The sequence below is a fragment of the Monodon monoceros genome, unplaced genomic scaffold (genome assembly GCF_005190385.1).
Source record: "Monodon monoceros isolate NGI ecotype Baffin Bay Population unplaced genomic scaffold, NGI_Narwhal_1 Super_Scaffold_19, whole genome shotgun sequence".
NCBI classification, from domain to species: Eukaryota; Metazoa; Chordata; class Mammalia; order Artiodactyla; family Monodontidae; genus Monodon; species Monodon monoceros.
The window spans coordinates 19,551,288-19,577,660 of record NW_021703775.1 but is presented as its reverse complement, the minus strand read 5'-3'; the positions used below and the strand labels follow the sequence as shown (position 1 = coordinate 19,577,660).

At 40.7% G+C, this 26,373-nt stretch overlaps 1 protein-coding gene across 4 annotated transcripts in view; it reads left to right on the top strand.

Annotated features, from left to right (window-relative positions):
• Nucleotides 1-26,373, top strand: part of CTNNA2 (catenin alpha 2) — a 1,229,110-nt gene that overhangs the window by 397,462 nt on the left and 805,275 nt on the right. For all 4 annotated transcript variants that reach the window (XM_029231357.1, XM_029231356.1, XM_029231354.1 and 1 more), the window contains one exon: nucleotides 9,794-9,960. In XM_029231357.1, coding sequence (XP_029087190.1) covers nucleotides 9,794-9,960 — 167 coding nt within the window. The remainder of the gene's footprint in view (nucleotides 1-9,793; nucleotides 9,961-26,373) is intronic.

The following is a 26,373-nucleotide window of genomic DNA, read 5'->3' as shown; positions in this document are numbered from 1 at the left end:
TAAGCGGGCCTCTCACTGTTGTGGCCTCTCCCTTTGCGGAGCACAGGCTCCGGACGCGCAGGCCCAGTGGCCATGGCTCACGGGCCCAGCCGCTCCGCGGCATGTGGGATCTTCCCGGACCGGGGCACGAACCCGTGTCCCCTGCATCGGCAGGCGGACTCTCAACCACTGCACCACCAGGGAAGCCCGGATCACAGACTTTTAAGTCCATTAGCCTTAGATTCAATTCCTAGTGTTAAGCTGACCTTGGACAAATTAATAAACCTTTCTAAGCTAAGCCATAATTTTTTAATCTTTAAGTGAAGGTAATGTTGTTCACCTCATTGTGAGATCATAAATGTAAAGTGCTTAACATTGTGCCTGGTACATAGTATTTTATAAATAGCTATTATTACTTCTTGCATCATGGTATACATGGAAGGAGTTCTTGAGATCATTTAGGCACGTGTTCTTAGTTTCTGGAGAAGAGGGAGATGAGCTAAAGGTAAGCAGAAGTGAGGAGGCAACACTAATTAACATTGAAGAGATCCACACAATCGGGCAGAATAGATTTTAGCAATGCTTCCATTTTTGGACATGATCTCTAGCTGCATCTGTTGATTATTGAAAATATTAGATTTGGGGATTCTCAAATGTAATTATAATGTGTAGCACATGAAGCAGAAGAAGCCTTTAGGCTAAATTCTAGAAATGGTTGCATTTCCTGGTTTTGCCAGCTCTTTGTGCCGAAGCCTTGACTGGAGTATTTAAATAGGGCACGCTTGGTGGGCGTTTATGTATGTGCGTGCTCATGCATTTATACCTGAAAAGGTGCTTTAGCTTGGAATTGTGTGAAGGTAACAAATGGGTCTGTTAAAAATCACTGAACCCACAATCTGCTGTGATTATTAAATATGGTTGCTTACCCTTTGGTTATATAGGGCCTCTTATAAAGGATGCACAGTGGATTCATACAGGCTTTTTATTCCATCCAAGTAAGTGTTGGGTTAGTGTGAATAGATGGTGACCTCTGTGTGGGCTTGGACTGAATCAGCCTCGGCTGCCATTGTCCTCTCTCCAGTGTGCCAGGATGCCTGCTTCGTACTTCATGGTCCTGAATACCATCTGGCAGTGGCTTAGAATTTTGCTTGTTAAGTCCAAGTTTGCTCAGTCATGCTTCCGTTCTGTGTCTCTTAAATAAGTTCTCCACATCAGTGGGTTTTTTGACATCTGCATTTTCTTCCCCAACTTTTTCTGCAAATTATTTTTTGGTAGGAAAAGCTACTTGCTGTTCAGAGTAGGAACTGAAAATGAAATTCCCCTTCGTTGCTCAAAACCAGTTCCCGTACTTACCACAAATCAGACACCTCCCAGTGGTGCCCCAGGGCAATTGCTTGTCAGTCGTTCCATCTTTATAGTATGTGAGTGAAGTAAGAATTAAACAACCATGTGTATTTGCTTTAAAAATCCATGTTATGGGACTTCCCTGGTGGCACAGTGGCTAAGAATCTGCCTGCCAATGCAGGGGACAGGGGTTTGATCCCTGGTCTGGGAAGATCCCACATGCTGCGAAGCAACTAAGCCCATGTGCCACAAACTACTGAAGCCTGTGCGCCTAGAGCCCATGCTCTGCAACAAGAGAAGCTACACAATGAGAAGCCCGCGCACTGCAACGAAGAGTAGCCCCAGCTCGTCACAACTAGAGAAAGTCCGTGCGCAGCAACAAAGACCCAATGCAGCCCAAAATAAATAAAATTAAATCTTCTTAAAAAAAGTCCATGTTAGTGTATTAATCCTTATTATGCTGTCATACAGAGTGAAATACTAATTGCAGCATGACCAGAATATTCTCTCCTTATAGGCAGACCTACCTAGGAGGTTAAATTATATTCCCAATGTGAGTTTATTAATTTGTAGTGAGAGCTCTATTTGCCAAGGAACTGGGCGCCTACATTCACTGGCAAGTACATACAGTGTAATTTTCAAGTCATTTATCACTCATTTTCCACTAACTCTGAAGGAAATAACCACGAAGGAGCATAGAATGGGGCTCCCTTTGCTTGAGAGCAGCCTGCAAAGGCAGAAGGACCGTGGACTGGCAGGTGAATATGAAAATGGCTCCGCATCAAAACAGTATCCAAAAAATCTGGGAATACAGGGAAAAGAGCACATTTATTTGACTTTTTTTTTTCAGTATAACAATTGGATCCTTGCTTTAAGTTTTTATGTACTTTATAAGAAACAACGTTCTGGAGGTTTAAGAAAAATATTGATAATATTATTTGAAATTTTAACTAGCAAATCAAGAAAAGTAATTTTGTCATGTTTCCTGACATTCTGGATACCCTACATTATTTTGACTGTGGTAGTAGATCTCGTTTCCAGTGGAAGGAGAGAAAACGTTACAGTCCATTGACTTTCTGTAATCTTCATGCTTTCATCTCTCTTTCTATACTTCTCTTTAATTTCATGAAACTAGTGTGATCAGATGGCATCTCCTTTGGAAATATTAGTTGAAAACTGAATTAGTCCACAGGAAAGGGGTCCTAGACCCCTCAGGCCCACTTTTCATTTAGGGTTTGATGTTAAGGGGCCCTGAAATCTCTCTAGTGACCCAGACCTGCTCAATATGGGGCTGAGGAACTAATTAATAATGGAGGGTGTATTTGTCTGGGACATTCTCATCCACACTCTTTGTTCTTTAGAAATCTAGCAGGGAATTGGAGGAGAAGAGAGGTCAGCAGTGTGTGGTTGGTCTCTGCCTTTTCTCAGAATCATGGCTAAAAGCTATACGTTGCAGGGATAAAGAAGGAAAAACTTAATCTCTCTCTCTAGATACAGATATAGAGATACAGGATATATAGATACACATACACACACACACACACACACTTTTTGGCCACTCTTACTTATTATTGTAGCTGACTAAGCATCCTCTACATACTCATGAGTCCCAGCTCCCCAAAATGCAGCTCCCTCTTTCTTGAATTTCCAAATGCCTGATCAGTGGGTGTTTCTCTACAGATGTTCTTCAGATGACCCTTGTTAGTGAGTCGTTCAGAAAGATCACGATGCTAGTAAGTAGAGGGCAGGAATCGTGACTTCACCTTGAATATCCACAACTTAACAAGTATCTACCACATAGCAGGTGCTTAATAAATTCTTATTGAATGAATAAAAGGATGAATGAAATGATATATAACTCCTTATATACTTTGCACCCATCTATGGATATGATCATACAGTCAACCCTACAAACTCAAGGCAGTGTAGACAGGACCGTTACTCTCTAACCCTCCAGATTTCCCTCACCCATAAGACTGCATGTCACCCTGTTGGGACATGTTTTCCTCTCAAGGTTGATGTTTGTTATAACCTTACTTCACTTATTTTAAGAATGTACTTTTGAGTTGGAAGGAGAGAAGACTGTCTGAGATCCATCATGACCCTCGTGACAAGCTATTGATCACAGAATTGAAGAAAGCTTTGATTAGCACATTTTGGAAGTTTGTCTTTTTGAATTTAGGGTTTTGAGTTATCTTCAATCAATTTTGTTCCTTACCTATTGCCAGATCCTCCCACTGAACAAAAAATACTTTTGTTAACTGTATTTTATTACAGTTGATATCCTGATGTTGATTTAGATGTGGCCCTTCTGTGATCTCTCTTAATATAGGAGCCAGAATGATGGTGACATGGATGCCTCCAGTCAGTTCAGTAAAGAAGACTCATGGCTATAATCACATTTAAGAAACTGCCATTTCTCTGTGATGACTTGGAAATCAATGGCAGTTCAGAAAATAAAGCATAGACTGTACCATTTAAATCCTAGAATCTGATCATTCTGTTTTTTTCTCCCTCAAACTAGTGAAGAAAATCAGTTTTCTCCATGTGATATTTTAAAATATAGCTTAATTAAGCTGTAATTTTATAGCACCATTTACCATGTTCATGATACCAATTACTTGGAACATTTTTTTTGTTTGTTTCTAATTTTGAAATGTGTGGTAGAGTTTTCTATCCTTAATCAACGTTTCTCAATATAAGAATTGTTCCTGTGCTTTGTTTAGCCAAAGACTGCTTTAGAAAAAGTTAAGTTGACTTGTTATTTTACAGTATAACAATTTCAAGTGTAGTTTATTCATCTGTAGCCTCTAAGATGCAAATTATATAATGTGCTTTCTTTTTCTTCCTACTTGCTTTTCTTTGTATTTATATCTAAGCTGATTGAAATCAATGGTGCAAGTATTATTTAGTTGTACTAATGACAGTAATGAGATTCCATAGGAACTTACAAATATATTTGCACCTAAGCATAGTATCAAGACATCCAAACTGGTATAAAAAGGCTTAAGTTATGTGGACTAACTTGGGGACAGTCAGTTGTGAATTTGTGAAGCCATACAAAAACAGAAGGTTTCCAGAGAAATATACTACGGTAGTAAATTGCAGCAAATTTGAACTCAGAGTCAAGAGACCCAGCTTCTGGTCTGAACTCTGCCCTTAAGTTGGCTGTGTGACCTTGAGTGAGCCATATAAGGTTCTTGATACTTGGCTTTTCTCCTCTGAAATTAAGGAGTTGGACTCCACCTATGAGCTCATATTCCATATCTTTCAAACATAGGTAGTAATTTAGATCCTGAAATAGGTCATAGTGACTTGATATCAATTGTTATCTATCTTATCATTTGTCTTCACAACATGCCAGAAAACAGATTTTTTCCCTCCAAAGCTAATTGGCAACACCTTTTATGTTCACACTATAAATTTGCTTAAAAGTTTGTGTACCAGCAAACTAATCATCCCAACTTGAATGACTAGTTAGTAGGTATTTAACATTTGGAAAACTAGGGGGAGTTGTTTGTTCATTTCTCTATGCGAGGTGTCATTTTCATAATCTGGATGATGCAGCAGTAGTTCTCAGGCAATGGCTGATGTGTGTTTGTTTTGGCATTTTCCTTCTCCCTGAGGGACATCTAAAAATATTCTCTCAAGATTTATCGATTTGAAAAGGGGACTAGATTTTTATGTGTGGTTCAGAAGAACACATGGAAGACCAAAATAATTGAAGAAAAAATTTTAACAATTAGAGGTCTCTCAAATTGGAATGGTTTCCTAAGGAGGCAGAGGTCACACCTGAGTTCTGCATCTGCTAAGATTTAGGCTTCATGATGTCCTCTGGCATATTCTTAAATTCTGGAATTTAGACATTAACTCCCCACCCCACCACTACCTTCCTATTCTGCCCTTTTTTTTTTTTTTAACACAGTGTCTTAATTAGCAAGAGGAAGCCAACATCCTCTCTATTTGCATGTTGAGATGGTGAGCCTGCCTTTTTCATTCAGAATTAGATGATAGCATTTTTTGATGATCATATTATCTCTGCTGTTCAGTCAGGATGCCACTTATGGCATTGTTTTTCTTTCCTCATCACATTAAAAGATTTTTTGAAATCATATTTCAACTACCAAGTACTATATATCAGTCTACTGACATTTCAGTTGGTTTTGATTTGTAGTCAGGGTTATAGAAGAATAAAGATACTAACCAATAGAAACATTTATTGACTTAAGAGTATAAAGTCAACAGCATGCTTTTTATAGAGAGACTTGCCTTACATATACGGGGTTATTGAAATTTTGGATTTATAAACAAAGATAATTTATTGGGTGCTTACTTGCTTTACAAAGTAACTTACAATAGGTTTTGTTTAATTATATGTTTGATACAGTGCAGATATTTCAGAAACACTTCCACTGCACAATGAAATTTAAAGTTACCATGTTTATCAATTTCTTTTCTCTTTATTTTTATAAAAATATTAAGTGACAGCGGATTCAGTATTGATCCTCTGCACTCCATTTTTCTTTTACGCTTAGCACATCGCTGTTTACTGTTTCCAAGTCTGCGGTCTTCTACTGCATTTAAGCAAGACAGTAATCACCATTTTATGGAATGTGGCTCTTGCTACATTTATCAAGTCCTTGCAGAGGTTCCAATTCCTCCAGGTAGCCTAAGAACCAAAACAAGCACCAATTTGAAAACCAAGCACTAACACCATTTCTTTTGGGGGGAGGGGGGGTTATATTCTGCCTTAAAGCGATACGTTTTTATCAGGCAGATGTTTTCTTGCTTCTTAATTATTGTGTACACTAGCAGTGAAGTCAGCCACAAAATGCACTTCCAAACCTTTATCTGGGAGTTCACCAACTATTCTTGTCGTATTGGAGAGGATCGCAGTGATAGTGGTAGCTGCGGTATTAATGGTAAATAATGAGTAAGCTCCCATTACTGGCAAAGCCTTGTGCTGCGTGCTTTGAATGCATTATCTTTGATCTTTAACTCTAATGACAGCCTACGAAGTAGCTGTTATTATTTCCACCTCTATTTTATAGTTGAGGGGACTAAAACACAGAAGTGGAATAATCGCTGATCTCACAGTTTAATAATGGTTGGAAGGAGTCAGGTGTGACACTTGGTCTTTGTTAAAGGTGTATATTCTCTGTTAATCCACGGGTTAATATATGTAAAACTTTTAGAACAATACTTACAAACTAAACCTTTATACAGAAGTGTTGTATACAGATTAATTAGTATTATTTCCCCTTAGTCACTTATTTGGAGATGTTATTTTTTTCTTCTTTCCAGCAGGTGGTAGTGGCTTGAGAGGATCAAAGCTTTATCATAGAAACCCTGCTCTGAGCTTAGGTCTGTAATCAAGTTTATGAGCTTGAATACAAGAGTGTATATAAAAGAAACAGGCAGCTCTGGTGTCCTCTCTTTATTGCTGTCTTCCAGCTCCTACACATGCATGCTATTTCTTAGCTAAATATTTTAGTCTTATAGAAAAAGCAGTTCTCGGGGAAAATAGCTAATTTTATTCTGATAAACTCTCTTATCATTTTGTAATATAGATTTCCTTTTCCTTTTAGTAATCCTAAAACTACAGGGATGTAAAACGCATTAAAGCTATAGCCGACTCCAGAGTGCCTTTCCTTTAAAAACTTTAACAACATGAAATCATTTGTATCTGCTTAAAGTGAGTTTTTAGTTTTAATTTAAATTGGATTAAATCGTCTTTTATTTATTGGAGGGTAATCTCAGAATTTAGTGTGACATTTCCTTTTGCAGAGTCACATTTGCTAATGTGGATCTCTCTCTGTCTCTGTCTCTGTCTCTCTCTCTCTGGGTCTCATTCTCTTTCTCACAGACATCTCCCGAGAGCCTTCCAGGAGTGCCTGGTGTGGTCCCCAAGCTCCACCTGACAGCTCCATCCTGCTCTGTGCCATCCCCTGGCTTTGAAGCAGTATTGCTGACCAAATAGTCAGCATCTGGATGAAGTGCCATTATACTGACCTCCTATATGAAAATCTGATCTTGAAAATCAGTTTGATTAGGCATGGTTTCTCCACAAGCTGGAAGGGGGTGTGACTGGACTCTCCTCTTAGGGCCCTTTTTTCTGAGAAGAGCCCTGCCTGAAAGGTCCATTCTTACCTGAGCTATGACTCATACCATTTAACCTGAAAATTTGGGACCAACCATGTAGCTCCCTCGATTCACATGCAGAATACATCTCCCCCTTCCTTGAATAAGTAGATCCCTTCCAACAGCATCTGACTTACCCATTAATACCATGTACAAATGTGTCCATTCTTTACCTAGGGTGACCCTCGCGATATTTCATTAGATTCACCTTGGTGTATAATGTTCTTTCTTGCTGCGCTCTACAGAGTGAGAATGAGGTACACTTCTCCCCACCACTCAGATATTTGCTACTGTCTTTTTCTGGGTGACACAGGGTGGGCAGAGAAGAGATTTATGCAAGCCTGTGGCAAGGGTAGAGCACTGGGATTGAATATGTACCTCCTAACTGCCAGCCTCTACCTTAAAGTATATTTAGGCCTCTAGAGCGATACATCTTGAAAATTCACCAGTATGGTAGTGAATATTTAAACTTCTCCCATGCTGCTGTTATATATTAAGCCACTTGTTTGTGCCTAGGCATAAAGACTAAGCTGGCTGGCTGTGTCATAGATGGTAGCCTCTTTTAAAAGTCCAACAACACAATATATTTCCTTACACACCCACATTTCTTAAGTATAAAAAGGATCACTGTGAGGGTTTAAATAACTACAACACTGAGGGAATTACATTATATTTTGATCTGCCTGTAAAATGATGAGAAGAGTTTTTTATTTTCCCTTATATCTTAGGATAAATTATAGGATGCATGGCCTTTCAGTGATATGATTGACTTTATTTAAATCAACTCGGTTTTGATGAATAGATGAGAAGTATCATCTTATAAATAAATATTGAATGACTTGTGTCACCCTAATTTAATTAATTGGTCATATTAACTCTACTCTTCTGGTTCATTGAAGCATTTGTACCCCTGTGTGTTTTCTGCTCTGTGAAGCTTCATTATACTTTTTCCTGGTTCTAGTTCCTAGTTCTGTGTTCTCCAGGTGGATATCCACCCCATGGGGCCCATCTCACGTAGTGAATGATCTCCCTTTGTTTCCCTCTCCTGGGGTGCAAATGTGTACCTGTCCATTGTGTTGGGTCTGTATTCACCATCACCACCTCGTCTCTGGTTTCCATACCTAACCAGTCCCCAAATCCGTTGTTTCTCTCATGCAGATCTCATTAATACTCCCTTCCTCTCTGTATCCCGTTCCTATTTCCCTGGTCCACGTCTTCTTTACTGCTCCCTCAGATCATAACCGTGTTTTCCTATTTTCTCTGCACCAGTCTTGTCCCTTCCAGTTTATTTTATATAATGTGACCAAAATAAAAATCTATTAAGTCATTTCCCTCCCTGCTGAGGACACAGTTCAGATCTCTTCCACAGTGTTCCAGGCCCTGGTGCCTCTCTTCCCCACACCCCTGACTCACTGTGACTTTCCAGGTGATTGCATTTCCCCATACTCAGCGCCCTGCTCCAAGTTCTGGAGCCTCGTGGTGTTCCTGCTGCCTCGGGTTTCCTTCCTACCTTCGTCTTCCTGGTGAATACATTTTAGTTTTTCAAAGGCTGTCAACGTTGACAGCTTCCCTCCAGCCTCATACTAAATAAGTAAATCACTTCCTCCTCTTCTTTGCCTTCCTTCTTAATCATATGTCTATGATGGCACGTAATCACTATCATAAGTATGTATTTACAACGTGTGTCCTCATTAGATTGCGAATTCCTTGGGGCCAGGGCGTTCTTAGTCACCTTTGCAATTCCAGAGCCTGGAAGAGAATCTGACATGAGTATGTGCTTAATAAACATCTGTTGAATCGCTTCAATTGTCTCATAAATGTTCTCTATATTAGAGAATAGCTTCCTAGCAGACAATTGAAAGAACAGACTTGGGGTAACTCTATAGTCTGTTATTGTCTGATTAGCTCAATTAAGAGTACAGAGTTCATGAGGCCAAGGTCTTAAGTTCCATTCCTCTCTGGAGCAGTTAACTTTATTCTTCAACTGTTAGAAACCAACTAGCCTAGTGAATACCACTGGTTCCAAGGGATTTGCAGAGTGAGAATGATTAAGGTCAGGCAAATTCATCTCAGTTCTTAGACAAATTGAATTAACTATATTCCTTATTGATGCTAAACACATAATTTTACACTTGGGTTTTGTCTACAGCACCTGTCTGGGTGCACTTATGCGTTTGCCTTGAAAGCTTCTGCTGCACTGAGGGAGCTGGTACCACCTGGTAAGAGTGGTTCTGCAATGAGAGCTGTGATGGCCCGTCCACAGATCTTTACGACTGCCAGCCTCTGAGCCTCCCGTCTACCCACGTGTGTCTCCGTGTCTGTCTTCCAGGTGAGACGATGCGCATCGCCTCTTCAGAGTTCGCTGATGATCCGTGCTCCTCGGTGAAGCGTGGCACCATGGTGCGAGCTGCCCGGGCTCTGCTATCGGCTGTAACGCGCTTGCTCATCCTGGCGGACATGGCAGACGTCATGAGACTTTTATCTCATCTGAGAATTGTACGTATGTAGAACTTATCAAAATGTGCTTTATGTGGGTAGCAACATGGACCATGGCACTGAACTGGACCAAAGATGTTTCGCTGCTCACCAGATCACTTGGTTACTCACCCAAGTGGTATGCCCCCAATTTTTCTACTACTAAAATTATACTCAATAATACATCTTTCAAAGTTACAGAAGATTCACTTGAATTGTTTTCCTTCTCTCAAAACACAGAGTTTGGATTTCCCCTTAGTTCTTGGCGTACAAAACAGTGCATCTTTCAGGCTGCAGAGGCCATGCGTGGTGTGCCTGCCTGGACTTTGTCTTGAGATTCAGAGCAGCGCTGGTCCCTGTGGTAATTAGGCCAGGCCAGCTCTTCTGGGTAGCTGGCCACGTGACCACCTCTGCCCAGCTAAATATGGATCCCATGTTGCATTGTATTGTGTTAACTGCTCCAGCGTTGCCCTTTTGTAGAATTACGTACTTTGAACCTCTCTTAGTCTGGCAATAAAAAGAAGCCTTGTCCATAGCACTGATGGCTAGAATCAATCTTGTTGCATCAAGCTTGGCATCTAACATTCCTGGATTGGGTCTCTGGGCGCATATGTGCCCCACCAACTCCTAGAACTCCATGATATGTGCCTTGCTTGTCAGGATTCCTTGGTTCCTTTTAAGTCTTTTGTTTCTTAATGGAAGTGGAGACTTGCCCTGGACACAAATTTTCCTGGGTCACGTGCAACCCTCCCAGCCCTTGACAGCTAGGCCTTTCTCTGTTTTTCTAGTTGCTCACCGGTATCTAGTTGCAGCCTGGGTGGACCCACCCTTTGATGATGTAACTCAGTTGCTTAGGAATGTGGCTTCTGCCTAGAGGGTCTCTATTCCATGCCCTTATTTTCTTTTTCCATGAAATGAACAATGAGGGGGCAGGTGAGCTAGGAAATGAATAATGGCAGCCTACTCTTACCTCACCTTCCATATCAGATTTGTCCAATATGGAGTTTCATTAAGAAATTTCCAAAATCACAAGTGTTCTCTGTCAGAAAATCTTGGGCAGGGTCTTAGCTGAGCTGGCCCCAATAAAGGAGCCAAGATTTCCAAAATTTTGTATAAACTCTGCAGTATTATGAAAGGCCTCAAATTCCAACATGCCCAGCCTGAGTTGCATGGTCATAAACCACAAAGCAGGTTTAGCTCTTCATGGTTTCTGTTTCTGTTCAGGTTCCTGAGGAACCAGGGGACACAAAGCAGAACCTGCTTGGGAATTTTTCTCTCAGACTTTTCTCAGAGAATAGGCCTCAGAAACCCGGGAAGGCTCTTGTAAGTTGGATGAGGTGAGCAGTATGAGGATAGACTACCTATTTCACAGGATACTGAGGGGCAGTGTAACTTTATGAATAACCTTATGGCCACTGGAGTAAGACAGCCTACGTCTAATCTTGGTTTGGGGTCCACTTGTCAGCCTGTCCTAACCCACCACATAAAGCCTCCACAGCATAGAGAACAGAGGGATAGTAGCCAAAGGGGGGGGGGGGGGGGGGGGGGGGGGGGGGAGGCTGGGGTTAGCAGACGGAAGCTATTATCCAGAGAATGGATAAACAACAAGGTCCTCCTGTAGAGCACAGAGAACTAGATTCAATAACCTATGATGAACCAGAATGGAAAAGAGCCTTAAAAAGGAGAATCTATACATACGTACAACTGAGTCACTTTTGCTGTACAGCAGTAATTATCGCAACATTGTAAATCAACTATACTTCAATAAAATATATGTGTAAAAAAATAATAGGGCTTCCCTGATGGCGCAGTGGTTGAGAGTCTGCCTGCCAATGCAGGGGACACGGGTTCGAGCCCTGGTCTGGGAGGATCCCACATGCCGCGGAGCAGCTGGGCCCACGAGCCACAGCTACTGAGCCTGCGCGTCTGGAGTCAGTGCTCCGCAACGAGCGGCCGCGACCGTGAGAAGCCCACGCCCTGCGATGAAGAGTGGCCCCCGCTCACCACAACTGGAGAAAGCCCTCGCACAGAAACGAAGACCCAACACAGCCAAAAATAAATAAACAAATAAATTTAAAATAATAATAAATGAAACTTCCTTAGGTCTCACACCCCATCTGTTAGTAGGGGGCTAGTGATTGTGCAGTCCTCAGAGTTGTGGGGAGGTTTAAACTGGGGGAATTCCTTATGAAGCATTCATCACGGAGTCCGGTGCAAAGTAAGTGTTTGGTAAGTGGCGGCTATGTCACCATCGTCAGATCCCGGAACTGCAGTGCTGGCTGTTATTTCTGCAGCCCCGCCTGAATTATGTGCTTCTTTTAGGCTACAGATGACTTTGTTCTCAAGTGTGTTGGAGAAAAAGTTTTGTTACCTTTCTCTTCCAGCCTGCTTAGTCTTCAAAGGCAACATTTTAAGAAAGATCTTTCCCCAGATGGACAGTCTTCCTTTACCAGGAGAATAGGACTAAACCTAAGGAAATTAACTTTACATCTTGTATGTTATCTGTGCCGTGGAAGGCCATTTCAAGCCCCTCTTGAGGATTGATGAAGGCTAAATATTCTCCCCGAATGGTCCACACGTGGAGGGTGCTCGTGCAATCGGGGCCTGTAGTGTGATGTACGGCACCAGTTGCTGCCTGCAATCCTGCCTCTACCCACCTGTTTTGACCAGTGCTGTCGGCTGATAACATCACACTGCAGCCTGTCTTCATGTGGAGTCAATTATATCCTCTTCCCGACACAGCAGATTAAGAGAAGTTTAAAAAAAAAAAAAAAGATTTAGCACAAAATATGGAAAGGTCAACCCAGCAATATTAAGTAGTCCTGTCAGACTGTCAGTAGTAAAATTAAAAATGATTGTAGACTGAAAAACACATTTGTTCTACAGAAAGCGCAGCCTCTGCAGGGAACAGCGGTGGCGGAATGGTGCCCTCTTGTGGATCAAATGGGGAACTGCAGCTTCTGGTGCTAGCGCTGAATTACTCAGGCGGGGTGTGTCATACTTGGGTTCAGGTCAATCAGGGTTTCATACGATGGGACTATTGTTCCAATCCCCTAAAAAAGACAATGTGTCAACAATTCTTTGCAAATGAACATGGTATATAATTCTGCTTGGCATTTGTATTCTTTTCTATAGAAGCACATCCTCTCATAAACAAGTGTTGTCTGCCAGCATCTACTTACTTGTTTTTAAATCAAGATGAAGGAAATATCTTCATGTATTTTGATGGAGCAGGTTAGAAATTATCATCTATACTTTTATCAAGACTTCTTCCAAATAAAAATGAGTTTCCTTACCAAATGGTTGATAGAACATAGATGAGAAAAAGAGTGGCAGGCGCTTTCTAACGGTAATAAGGCAGTGACTTGATTTGGGGTCGGGACATTGATTAACACAGTATAAGGAGTCCTGTAGCTTCCTGCCGTGTTAACCGCTGCCAAGGTATTTTACCTTTAAGCACTTCAGATAATATTTTACTTTTCATCTTTCAGGCCATATGCCCAAACTCTGTTGCCGCTCTTTCCAGATACTGATTTTTCTCATTTCTGAGTAACTTACAGGAATATGGAGGGAATTGCCTTCTTATCAGAAACTTATTTTCATGCCTTTCCATCAGTAATTCACTGAGCAGATGAAGCAGAGTCAATTTATTCTCCTAAAATGCCCGTCTTCATTTTCTGCCCGGCACCCTCTAGGTAATTGTTGGCAAATTGAGTAATCCTGAGCAAAACTCATTCACCCTCTGAACATGAGTAAAGAACTGGGAATTCTGCAGAGGTTGTGTGATTTGGCAGTGTGTAGGTTTTTGCATTCTGCTACCTTAAAATTACATTTGCACACTTAAGTTTATATGCCTGCTAAGGAGTCCATCTTTTCATATAACACATAGATATTCTAGCTGCTCAAATTAAGCTACTTGCTCTATTTTGCAAGTATTTGCGTGTGTTTTAATGTTGAACTCTCTTTTGAATATATTAAGGGTTCGCATGACTGCTGAAGGTTTTTGCTACTGTAGTTATTTTGAATTCAGGAGGATAGTGATGGAACAGCGAGTGACATATAGTTCAAAGCCGAGTTATCGCCAAAGAGGGAATTTGATGTTCCTGAGCGAAGCTAAAGGAATCATTTGCACATCAGACATCATTAAAAACTACTGAATTATAATCACTTGTATTGTTGAAGTTGCTGGTGAGTGATTCCCTACAGACACCTGGTGTATCCTGCAATCAGTTGACATTATCAGTGGAGATGGAGTTGTGACACTTCACGCTTTGAAAGGACTCCTGCATTTCAATCAGTGATCAAGAAGAGCGATATTTATTTTCCCTAAACTCTGAATGAATGCAATCAGAGTATAGTGTCCAATTCTTAGCGTTGGTGATGTCATTACACACAAACTCACCTAGCCATGTGTGTGTCAGAGGAAACAATCACTTCTTTCTGTACTCGATCAGTCTGAGTCCTGGAATAATGATGTTCCCGATTATCTCAGAATTTCTCTCTAGAAAGTCAATAGCAAAATGAGAAAACACAACCATTTAGTCAACTTCTCAGGAAATTCAGATTATCTTCGAGGCTACCAGGGGACAAATCTAGTGCTGCTGCCCCATTGTTGGTGGGTGAGTTTAATATTGCCTGTGATTTTTGTGACATTAGCATTGAATGGTCTTAGTGAGTCCCCAGTAACATTATTTCTCAGCAGTCTACTGTTTTGTCCTGCAACTCTGATGTGGCTCTTTCCAAAAATATATATATATATATTGAAGTATAGTCGATTTACAATATTTTGTTAATTTCTGCTGCACATAATCAAGGTATAAAATATCCTTGTCTCTGATTATAAAGGTAGAAGTTACTGCCCAGTAACTTCTTAGCACATGTTTTTCATCAGAGCTGTCACGGCATTAACTTCAGCTGATTTATTTGGAATTTACTTATTTATTCAGTTATCCTTTCAAGAGATACTTATTGGATGCCTACTATGTATAAGATGTTGTGCCAAGATATATGACTTCAAAGGTAAATAAGACTCAGCTCCTGCCTTCACAACTTTATAGGTGGGGGAGACATTAAGAAAGAGTGAAGCACATGTTGTGAAAATTGTGCATATTGCTATGGTCTCACCTGGAAGGAAAACATAATAATTAGGATGTTTTCCATTTTAAATAACAGAAACCCAACTCAAGTTGGCCTTTCCAAAAGGGAATATATTGGCTCACCAAGTCCAGAGGCAGGTAGCTTCAGGCAAAGCTTGATCAAGGTACAAACATGTGACAAGGACCAGGTTTCTATCTCATCTTCCTCACTAAGGACACTCTTCTCTGTAGGCCCTTTTCTCAAAATCTCAAGGTAGCTGCAAAATATTCTCAAGATTACATGCTTCTAGACTATAGTTAGCAAAAAAAGAGGAAATTCTCTTCCCAGGCAGCTCAAATAAAAGTTTTACAATTTTGTTAGTCATTTTGGCCTCTAAATCAGGTATACATCTCTGAGTTAATTATTTAGAGGGGACATAGGATGTGCTGATTTCTTAGTTTGGTCAGCACTGTTCTTCTCCCTCATCACCCGCCAAGCCAAGGATGGGATCGGTTCAACCAAATTGTATTGTTGGGTGATTTGGGATAATGTGAAGAAGGGCGATGTGGTTGGGAGAGGGAGGTATTAGGACTGGGGCTCAGTGAACTGAATGAGATTTGCCTTTTCCTGAACTAATTGTTCAACCACAGATTGAACAGGCTGGAGTCACAAGCCCAAGCCTGAAGCTGGGGGCTAAGTGTTGAGGGTGATTGGAAAGAGGTTGGCCCCATCAAAAGAGTGGGGGAGGTATCATCCTGCCCAGTAGTGAGAGCGATACTACACAGTAATTTGAGCAGGGAAAGCTTAATATAAAGAATTATCAGCTCTAATAGATTAGAGTAACAAGGAATTGTCTAGGAAGACGTAAAGAGAACTCTAGGGAATCTAGGAATGGCAGATGGAAGGAGCAGCCACTGCCCCCAGGACTGAGATAGAGCATGCTAGGGGGAGCCCACCCCAAACCAGGGCCAAGATCCAGATGTTCCTAGGTCACTGGATGACAGAGAGGCCACTGAAGTGCCACACAAGCCAACGGAACTTGCTAGAAATCTGCCCTTTAGGGTGTCAAGGAAAACTGTGCGTGGAGACATGTCTCACTAGAGGCATTGCACTACAGAATCACCCATGGGGGCCAGCTGGTGTTGAAGGAGCTACCCCCGCTGCCGAGCCTGTCCAGGGAGCACTCCAGGACCAGGAAACAAAACCCCTTCCTCCTTTGTTGCCTGTCAAACACTCTCTCCCTACAAAGCTTAACATAGGAATAAGATGTAGGGCTTCCCTGGTGGTGCAGTGGTTGAGCATCTGCCTGCTAATGCAGGGGACACAGGTTCGAGCCCTGGTCTGGGAAGATCCCACATGCCGCGGAGCAACTAGGCCTGTGAGCCACAACTACTGAGCCTGCGCGTCTGGAGCCTGTGCTCTGCAACAAGAGGCGGCGATAGTGAGAGGCCCACGCACCGCGATGAAGAGTGGCCCCCGCTTGCCACAACTAGAGAAAGCCCTCGCACAGAAATGAAGACCCAACACAGCAAAAATAAATAAATTAATTAATAAACTCCTACCCCCAACATCTTCAAAAAAAAAAAAGATGTAAAGGGCCAAGCTACGTGTTCACAGAGCAGGCAGAAAGTATGAAATTTAGATTTGATAACCAGCCTGATAACCAGACTAGGGAGAGAGTGATTCACTGTTCCCAACTGGGATGCTCTTGCCATAAGAAGGGAGATGGATCCAGGTGGGACAAAAGATTTCAACTACTGAGAGCTTCACAGGCAGAGGAAAGAACAAAGGCATGAGAGTGAGGGAGGGACTTGGGGCATTCACAGTAATATGGTTGATTGATTCTGTCGTTGGAGCAGAGAGGGTGAGGTTGGGAGGGGCAGTCACAGAGTTAGAGAGATACAGGGTGCGGAGTGTCTCCGTTATCCTGAGAATTAGTTTGGACTCTACCCATTTGTTTAGACTCTGTATGGATTATGGGGGGCTGCTGAGCTGTCCTAAGCATTAGAATCAGCTTCGTGATTTAGCCAAATAATTTTGGTAGCAATATGGAGAAGGAATTAGAAGAGGGGTGAGCCCAACCAAAGAGACAGATTGAGAGATGAGAGATGATTAAAATGACCCAGGCCAGTGAATGAAAGGAAAGCTGAGTGAAGGCAGTGGCAGTGTGTACTGTGAAGGGGTAGATTTTAGAGAAATTAAGAGGTGGAATGGAGACTTTCCAGATGGGGCAGGACTCTTAGTGAATCTTCATTATCAGCTGACCAGTACAATCCAAACTGGACTCCAGCAGCTTTACAAAACCATCCTTTTTAGGAAACTGAGGTAGCACAGCCCAGGAGTTAAAAGTATGAGCTCTGGAGCAAACTATCTGGGTTCACACCCAGGTTCCTGCACTCTCTTGCTGTGAGACCTCTCAGGCTGGCTGTGTCACCCCTCTGGCTGCAGTCTTTCCTCTGTAAAGAAGAAACAAGAAAAGTATCAGTTTCGAAGAGCTGATATATGTAAAACATTTGGACCAATGTCTGCTACATTATAAGTAGTCGGGGACATGGGCTATTGTCATGTTTCTTGTCCAAGCTGAAGGTAACTTTGGAAATGTAGCAAGCTGCATTATTGTACTTTATAAAGCATGGCGGTTTATGGATAAGTGATGCTAGCGTTTAATCATTCTTGCTTTCTGATGAAATCATGGTCTTCACTTTTGAACAAGGAAACAGAAAATTTAATCAAGAAGCCCAGCTTATCTTTAGGAGGCAGAAAGATAAAGTATGATGTTGCTGAGATATCCATGGTCAAACCAGAGTATACGGCTCAACGAGTAAAGTAGTCAAATATAGAATCTTGTCTTCATTCCTTCATTTACTTGGCCAAGATAACATTTTTTAAATTTAAATCCAGATCCTAACAAGAGAGCTTTGTATGACTTATTACTTTCATCAGTGTCACTTAAAATCCAATCAACTGGATATCAACTGAAGGACCCCGGAATAAGGTCAGTCTGTCCAAATGGAAATGGTCGTAACAATGATTTATAGCACTGGTATGGGCAGTGACTGTGGACAGAACAGGATCACACGGTCCAGGAGGGGAATCAGACTCCTCTGTTCCCGCTGTCCCCATCCCTGTATGTCTGCCTAGCTCCTAGGAGGTGCTTAATAAGTATTCATACATAAGAAGTATGAATTCTCAGACTACTTTTTTTACATCAAAATAAGTAAGTGCAGTTTCAGTCAGGAAAATTGGAGACTGATTTGATTTAGTGTAATTAATTTATTGTTTTTGGCCACGCTGTGCAGCATGTGGGATCTTAGTTCCCCAACCAGGGATCAAACCTGTGCCCGCTGCACTGGGAGCACAGAGTCTTAACCACTGGACCACCAGGGAAGTCCTGGAGATTGACTTAAAGAGTCTGTCTCAAACAATTTGACAGAGCTGTCGACTAAATAATAGTGACAAGTAGGCTTGCTTTGGAAATGGGGGTAAGGGCTATTTCAGACAAACTCTGAGAAGACTCAAGATTTTAAGAGTTATAAGGGACAAGCTCTGAAAATAATATCTAAATCCACCAAATAAATAGGGAGGAAATTTTAATATCCTGTCTAGAAGTTCACACTTTTCAGCTATCCCCATCCCCAGAACTCAGGCTCTAGTATTAAGGACAGGAAGACCTGCCAGAGCTGAGGGTTCTCATGTTGGTGTTCGTCAGCCCAGGCCGGCCATGGGAGGAGAATAACTATCTTTAGGGTCCAAGGTCAAGAGGGCATTTATTACAAGGAAGGACGTGGCAGCTGCCTCTAAGGGCCCCCTTTATCAGCTTGTTGGAAGTGACTTCCCAATCCAGCACACAGAGTCCCCCAAACCTCCCCTTATAACACCTCCCCCATGAGCACCAGTTTTCTTCTCAGAACCATCACACAGCCTGCCATCTGTGTCCTTCCACTCTTCCCAGGTCCCTGTCACCTGCAGACATTCCAAGAGCAAGATGTAGCCTTTCCTCTTCACAGTCATTCAGGAACAATGCAAATAGGTGCGAAAGAAAGATCTTCTATCTTCCATAAAAGATGAGAATGGAAACCTAATTTTATCTGGAGTCTAGATTGAACCGCCCATCACCATCATTCTAAATAACTTCCTTGCTTGCTGCAACTCTTTCCTTAATGAAATGTTAGCCTATTTAGTAAATTTAATGGTACTGTCATATCTATGGAGGAAAAGATTTGATGATATCCATTATCACTGGTTTATAGACACTATTCTCTTCCTGCACTCAGTGGAACTTGGTGAGGAAGTTGGATTAGCCACCTTCGTGATTGTGTCAAGTTAAACAAAGGTGTATCTCTATAGTACTATGTTAATCTATGACTTTTTCTAGCCATTTTAATGGTCATTTGGATTTCCTGCATTGTCAAACAATGAACTGTCCGTATATTGTCCTTTGATTTGGTCTAAACTACAAGAGCCAATTGGAATTCTGCAGTAGACCCATACATTCTCTGTGTATTTCTCATTACTCTTTCAGAGCTACCATTTCTCTTTTTCTACTGCCACTCCCAGAAGCCTGTACTAGTTGAGGCCTCTCTACCAGACTCCCTTCAAAACTAAGAACTTTTGATTTTGCAAACATAGTTCTGTCTTGTGCCTGATTCACTCACGATTATGTTCTTGGCCATTTCCACTGATCGTTATTCTGTTCACCCTAGTTGATGCCACCTTACATGGCAACAAAGCTTCAAATTCACTTACTTTGCGAGGCTCAATAGTTTCTCTTCTGTTGGACGGCAAGGAGTAAACTCAGCTTAAAATTACAATCCCTTTAGTCCCAGATTTAGAGGTGATGCCGAGAAGATTGGTTGCAGATTTAAGCTATCTCAAACTTTTTGCAGCCCAGGAGTTCCTCCAGTTTTTGTTTGCAAAATATTTCCTCCTCTGAAGATTTCTAAAGTTTGTTTTTCAATTCCATATTTCTTAAGTATATTTTCCTTTATTTTTCTACTTGAAATTAAAAGTCCATATCCCTTATCAAAACCACAACTCAAAATACAATCAATGTAGTATTTTATTTTTTACATCTTTATTGGAGTATAATTGGTTTACAATGGTGTGTTAGTTTCTGCTTTATAACAAAGTGAATCAGTTTTACATATACATATGTTCCCAAATCTCTTCCCTCTTGCGCTCCCTCCCTCCCACACTCCCTATCCCACCCCTCCAGGCGGTCACAAAGCACCGAGCTGATCTCCCTGTGCTATGCACCTGCTTCCCACTAGCTATCTACCTTACGTTTAGTAGTGTATATATGTCCATGCCTCTCTCTCGCTTTGTCACAGCTGACCCTTCCCCCTCCCCATATCCTCAAGTCCATTCTCTAGTAGCTCTGTGTCTTTATTCCTGTCTTACCCCTAGGTTCTTCATGACATTTTTTTCCCCTTAAATTCCATATATATGTGTTAGCATACGATATTTGTCTTACTCTTTCTGACTTACTTCACTCTATATGACAGACTCTAGGTCTATCCACCTCATTACAAATAGCTCAATTTCGTTTCTTTTTATGGCTGAGTAATATTCCATAGTATATACGTGCCACACCTTCTTTATCCATTCATCCAATGATGGACACTTAGGTTGTTTCCATCACCGGGCTATTGTAAATAGAGCTGCAATGAACATTTTGGTACATGACTCTTTTTGAATTATGGTTTTCTCAGGGTATATGCCCAGTAGTGGGATTGCTGGGTCATATGGTAGTTCTATTTGTAGTTATTTAAGGAACCTCCATACTGTTCTCCATAGTGGCTGTACCAATTCACATTCCCACCAGCAGTGCAAGAGTGTTCCCTTTTCTCCACACCCTCTCCAGCATTTATTGTTTCTAGATTTTTTGATGATGGCCATTCTGACCGGTGTGAGATGATATCTCATTGTAGTTTTGATTTGCATTTCTCTAATGATTAGTGATGTTGAGCATTCTTTCATGTGTTTGTTGGCATTCTGTATATCTTCTTTGGAGAAATGTCTAGTTAGGTCTTCTGCCCAATTTTGGATTGGGTTTTTTGTTTTTTTGTTATTGAGCTGCACGAGCTGCTTATAAATTTTGGAGATTAATCCTTTGTCAGTTGCTTCATTTGCAAATATTTTCTCCCATTCTGAGGGTTGTCTTTTGTGCTTGTTTATGGTTTCCTTTGCTGTGCAAGAGCTTTGAAGTTTCATTAGGTCCCATTTGTTTATTTTTGTTTTTATTTCCATTTGTCTAGGAGGTGGGTCAAAAAGGATCTTGCTGTGATTTATGTCGTAGAGTGCTCTGCCTATGTTTTCCTCTAAGAGTTTGATAGTTTCTGGCCTTACATTTAGGTCTTTAATCCATTTTGAGCTTATTTTTGTGTATGGTGTTAGGGAGTGATCTAATCTCATAGTTTTACATGTACCTGTCCAGTTTTCCCAGCACCACTTATTGAAGAGGCAGTCCTTTCTGCACTGTACATTCCTGTCTCCTTTATCAAAGATAAGGTGACCATATGTGCATGGGTTTATCTCTGGGCTTTCTATCCTGTTCCATTGATCTGTCTTTCTGTTTTTGTGCCAGTACAATACTGTCTTGATTACTGTAGCTTCATAGTATAGCCTGAAGCCAGGGAGCCTGATTCCTCCAACTCCGTTTTTCATTCTCAAGTTTGCTTTGGCTATTCAGGGTCTTTTGTGTTTCCATACAAATTGTGAAATTTTTTGTTCTAGTTCTGTGAAAAATGCCAGTGGTAGTTTGATAGGGATTGCATTGAATCAGTAGATTGCTTTGTGTAGTAGAGTCATTTTCATAATGTTGATTCTTCCAATCCAAGAACATGGTATATCTCTCCATCTATTTGTATCATCTTTAATTTCTTTCATCAGTGTCTTATAATTTTCTGCATACAGGTCTTTTGTCTCCTTAGGTAGGTTTATTCCTAGATATTTTATCCTTTTTGTTGCAGTGGTAAATGGAAGTGTTTTCTTGATTTCAGTTTCAGATTTTTCATCATTAGTGTATAGGAATCCAAGAGATTTCTGAGCATTCATTTTGTATCCTGCTACTTTACCACATTCATTGATTAGCTCTAGTAGTTTTCTGGTAGCATCTTTAGAATTCTCTATGTATAGTGTCATGTCATCTGCAAACAGTGACAGCTTTACTTCTTCTTTTCCGATTTGGATTCCTTTTATTTCCTTTTCTTCTCTGATTGCTGTGGCTAAAACTTCCAAAGCTATGTTGAATAAGAGTGGTGAGAGGGGGCAACCTTGTCTTGTTCCTGATCTTAGTGGAAATGCTTTCAGTTTTTCACCATTGAGGACAATGTTGGCTGTGGATTTGTCATATATGGCCTTTATTATGTTGAGGAAAGTTCCCTCTATGCCTACTTTCTGCAGGTTTTTGATCATAAATGGGTGTTGAATTTTGTTGAAAGCTTTCTCTGCATCTCTTGAGATGATCATACGGTTTTTCTCCTTCAATTTGTTAATTTGGTGTATCACGTTGATTGCTTTGCGTATATTGAAGAATCCTTGCATTCCTGGAATAAACCCCACTTGATCATGGTGTATGATCCTTTTAATGTGCTGTTGGATTCTGTTTGCTAGTATTTTGTTGAGGATTTTTGAATCTATGTTCATCAGTGATATTGGCCTTTAGTTTTCTTTCTTTGTGACATCCTTGTCTGGATTTGGTATCAAGGTGATGGTGGCCTCGTAGAGTGAGTTTGGGAGTGTTCCTCCCTCTGCTATATTTTGGAAGAGTTTGAGAAGGATAGGTGTTAGCCCTTCTCTAAAAGTTTGATAGAATTTGCCTGTAAAGCCATCTGGTCCTTGGCTTTTGTTTGTTGGAAGATTTTTAATCACAGTTTCAATTTCAGTTCTTGTGATTGGTCTGTTCATATTTTCTATTTCTTCCTGATTCAGTCTTGGCAGGTTGTGCATTTCTAAGAATTTGTCCATTTCTTCCAGGTTGTCCATTTTATTGGCATAGAGTTGCTTGTAGTAATCTCTCATGATCTTTTGTATTTCTGCAGTGTCAATTGTTACTTCTCCATTTTCATTTCTAATTCTATTGATTTGAGTCTTCTCCCTTTTTTTCGTGATGAGTCTGGCTAATGGTTTATCAATTTTGTTTGTCTTCTCAAAGAACCAGCTTTTAGTTTTATTGATCTTTGCTATCATTTCCTTCATTTCTTTTTCATTTATTTCTGATCTGATTTTTATGATTCCTTTCCTTCTGCTAACTTTGGGGTGTTTTTGTTCTTCTTTCTCTAATTGCTTTAGGTGCAAGTTTAGGTTGTTTATTCGAGATGTTTCCTGTTTCTTGAGGTAGGATTGTATTGCTATAAACTTCCGTCTTAGAACTGCTTTTGCTGCATCCCATAGGTTTTGAGTCCTTGTGTCTCCATTGTCATTTGTTTCTAGGTATTTTTTTTTTATATCCTCTTTGATTTCTTCAGTGATCACTTCGTTATTAAGTAGTGTATTGTTTAGCCTCCATGTGTTTGTATTTTTTACAGATCTTTTCCTGTAATTGATATCTAGTCTCATAGCGTTGTGGTCGGAAAAGATATTTGACACAATTTCAATTTTCTTAAACTTACCAAGGCTAGATTTGTGACCCAAAATATGATCTATCCTGGAGAATGTTGCATGAGCACTTGAGAAAAATGTGTATTCTATTGTTTTTGGATGGAATGTCCTATAAATATCAATTAAGTCCATCTTGTTTAGTGTATCATTTAAAGCTTGTGTTTCCTTATTTATTTTCATTTTGGATGATCTGTCCATTGGTGAAAGTGGGGTGTTAAAGTCCCCTACTATGAATGTGTTACTGTCGATTTCCCCTTTTATGGCTGTTAGTATTTGCCTTATGTATTGAGGTGGTCCTATGTTGGGTGCATAAATATTTACAATTGTTATATCTTCTTCTTGGATTGATCCCTTGATCATTATGTAGTGTCCTTCTTTGTCTCTTGTAATAGTCTTTATTTTAAAGTCTATTTTGTCTGATATGAGAATTGCTACTCCGGCTTTCTTTTGGTTTCCATTTGCATGGAATAGCTTTTTCCATCCCCTTACTTTTAGTCTGTATGTGTCTCTAGGTCTGAAGTGGGTCTCTTGTAGACAGCATATATATGGGTCTTGTTTTTGTACCCATTCAGCCAATCTGTGTCTTTTGGTGGGAGCGTTTAGTCCATTTACATTTAAGGTAATTATCGATATGTATGTTCCTATTCCCATTTTCTTAATTGTTTTCGGTTCATTATTGTAGGTCTTTTCCTTCTCTTGTGTTTCTTGCCTAGAGAAGTTCCTTTAGCATTTGTTGTAAAGCTGGTTTGGTGGTGCTGAACTCTCTCAGTTTTTGTTTGTCTGTAAAGGTTTTAATTTCTCCATCAAATCTGAATGAGATCCTTGCTGGGTAGAGTAATCTTGGTTGCAGGTTTTTCTCCTTCATCACTTTAAATATGTCCTGCCAGTCCCTTCTGGCTTGCAGAGTTTCTGCTGAAAGATCAGCTGTTAACCTTATGGGGATTCCTTTGTGTGTTATTTGTTGTTTTTCCCTTGCTGCTTTTAATATGTTTTCTATTTGTTTTTTTTTGTTTGTTTTTGTTTTTTTTGCGGTGTGCGGGCCTCTCACTGTTGTGGCCCCTCCCGCCGCGGAGCACAGGCTCCGGACATGCAGGCCCAGTGGCCACGGCTCACGGACCCAGCCACTCCGCTGCATGCGGGATCCTCCTGGATCGGGGCACAAACCTGCGTCCCCTGCATTGGCAGGCGGACTCCCAGCCACTGCGCCACCAGGGAAGCCTGTATTTAATTTTTGACAGTTTGATTAATATGTGTGTTGGCATATTTCTCTTTGGATTTACCCTGTATGGGACTCTCTGTGCTTCCTAGACTTGATTAACTATTTCCTTTCCCATATTAGGGAAGTTTTCAACTATAATCTCTTCAAATATTTTCTCAATCCCTTTCTTTTTCTCTTCTTCATCTGGAACCCCTATAATTCGAATGTTGCTGCATTTAATGTTGTCCCAGAGGTCTCTGAGACTGTCCTCAGTTCTTTTCATTCTTTTTTCTTTCTTCTGCTCTGCAGTAGTTTTTTCCACTATTTTATCTTCCAGGTCACTTATCCGTTCTTCTGCCTCAGTTATTCTGCTATTGATCCCATCTAGAGTATTTTTAATTTCATTTATTGTGCTGTTCATCATTGTTTGTTTCATCTTTAGTTCTTCTAGGTTCTTGTTAAATGTTTCTTGCATTTTGTCTCTTCTGTCTCCAAGATTTTGGATCACCTTCACTATCATTATTCTGAATTCTTTTTCAGGTAGACTGCCTATTTCCTCTTCATTTGTTAGGTCTGGTGGGTTTTTATCTTGCTCCTTCATCTGCTGTTTTTCTGTCTTCTCATTTTGCTTATCTTACTGTGTTTGGGGTCTCCTTTTTGCAGGCTGCAGGTTCGTAGTTCCCGTTGTTTTTTGTGTCTGTCCCCAGTGGCTATGGTTGGTTCAGTGGGTTGTGTAGGCTTCCTGGTAGAGGGGACTAGTGCCTGTGTTCTGGTGGATGAGGCTGGATCTTGTTTTTCTGGTGGGCAGGTCCATGTCTGGTGGTGTTTTATAGGGTGTCTGTGAACTTATTATGATTTTAGGCAGCCTCTCTGCTAATGGGTGGGGTTGTGTTCCTGTCTTACTAGTTGTTTGGCATAGGGTGTCCTGCACTGTAGCTTGCTGGTCGTTGAGTGAAGCTGGGTGCTGGTGTTGAGACGGAGATTTATGGGAGATTTGATATTATGTGTAGCTTGGAGGTGTTTTGTGGACCGGTGTCCTGAAGTTGGCTCTCCCACCTCAGAGGCACAGCACTGACTCCTGGCTGTAGCAACAAAAGCCTTTCATCCACATGGCTCAGAATAAAAGTGAGAAAAAGTAGAAAGAAAGAATTAGTAGAAGTAGAAAGAATGAAAGAACAAAAGAAAAGAAAGAAAGAAAGGTGGAAAGAAAGAAAGGAGAGAGGGAGGTAGGGAGGGAGGGAGGGAGGAAGGAAGGAAGGAAGGAGGGAAGGAAGGAAAAAAGAAAGAAGATAAAGTAAAATAAAATAAAGTAAGATAAAATATAATAAAATTATTAAAATAAAAAAATAATTATTAAGAAAAAAATTAAAACAAAAACAAAAAACACGGACGGATAGAACCCTAGGACAAATGGTGGAAGCAAAGCTATACAGACAAAATCTCAAACTGAAACATACACCCTCACAAAAAAAGGAAAATTGGGAAAAAATCATAAAACTTGCTCTCAAAGTCCACCTCCTCAATTTGGGATGATTTGTTGTCTATTCATGTATTCCACA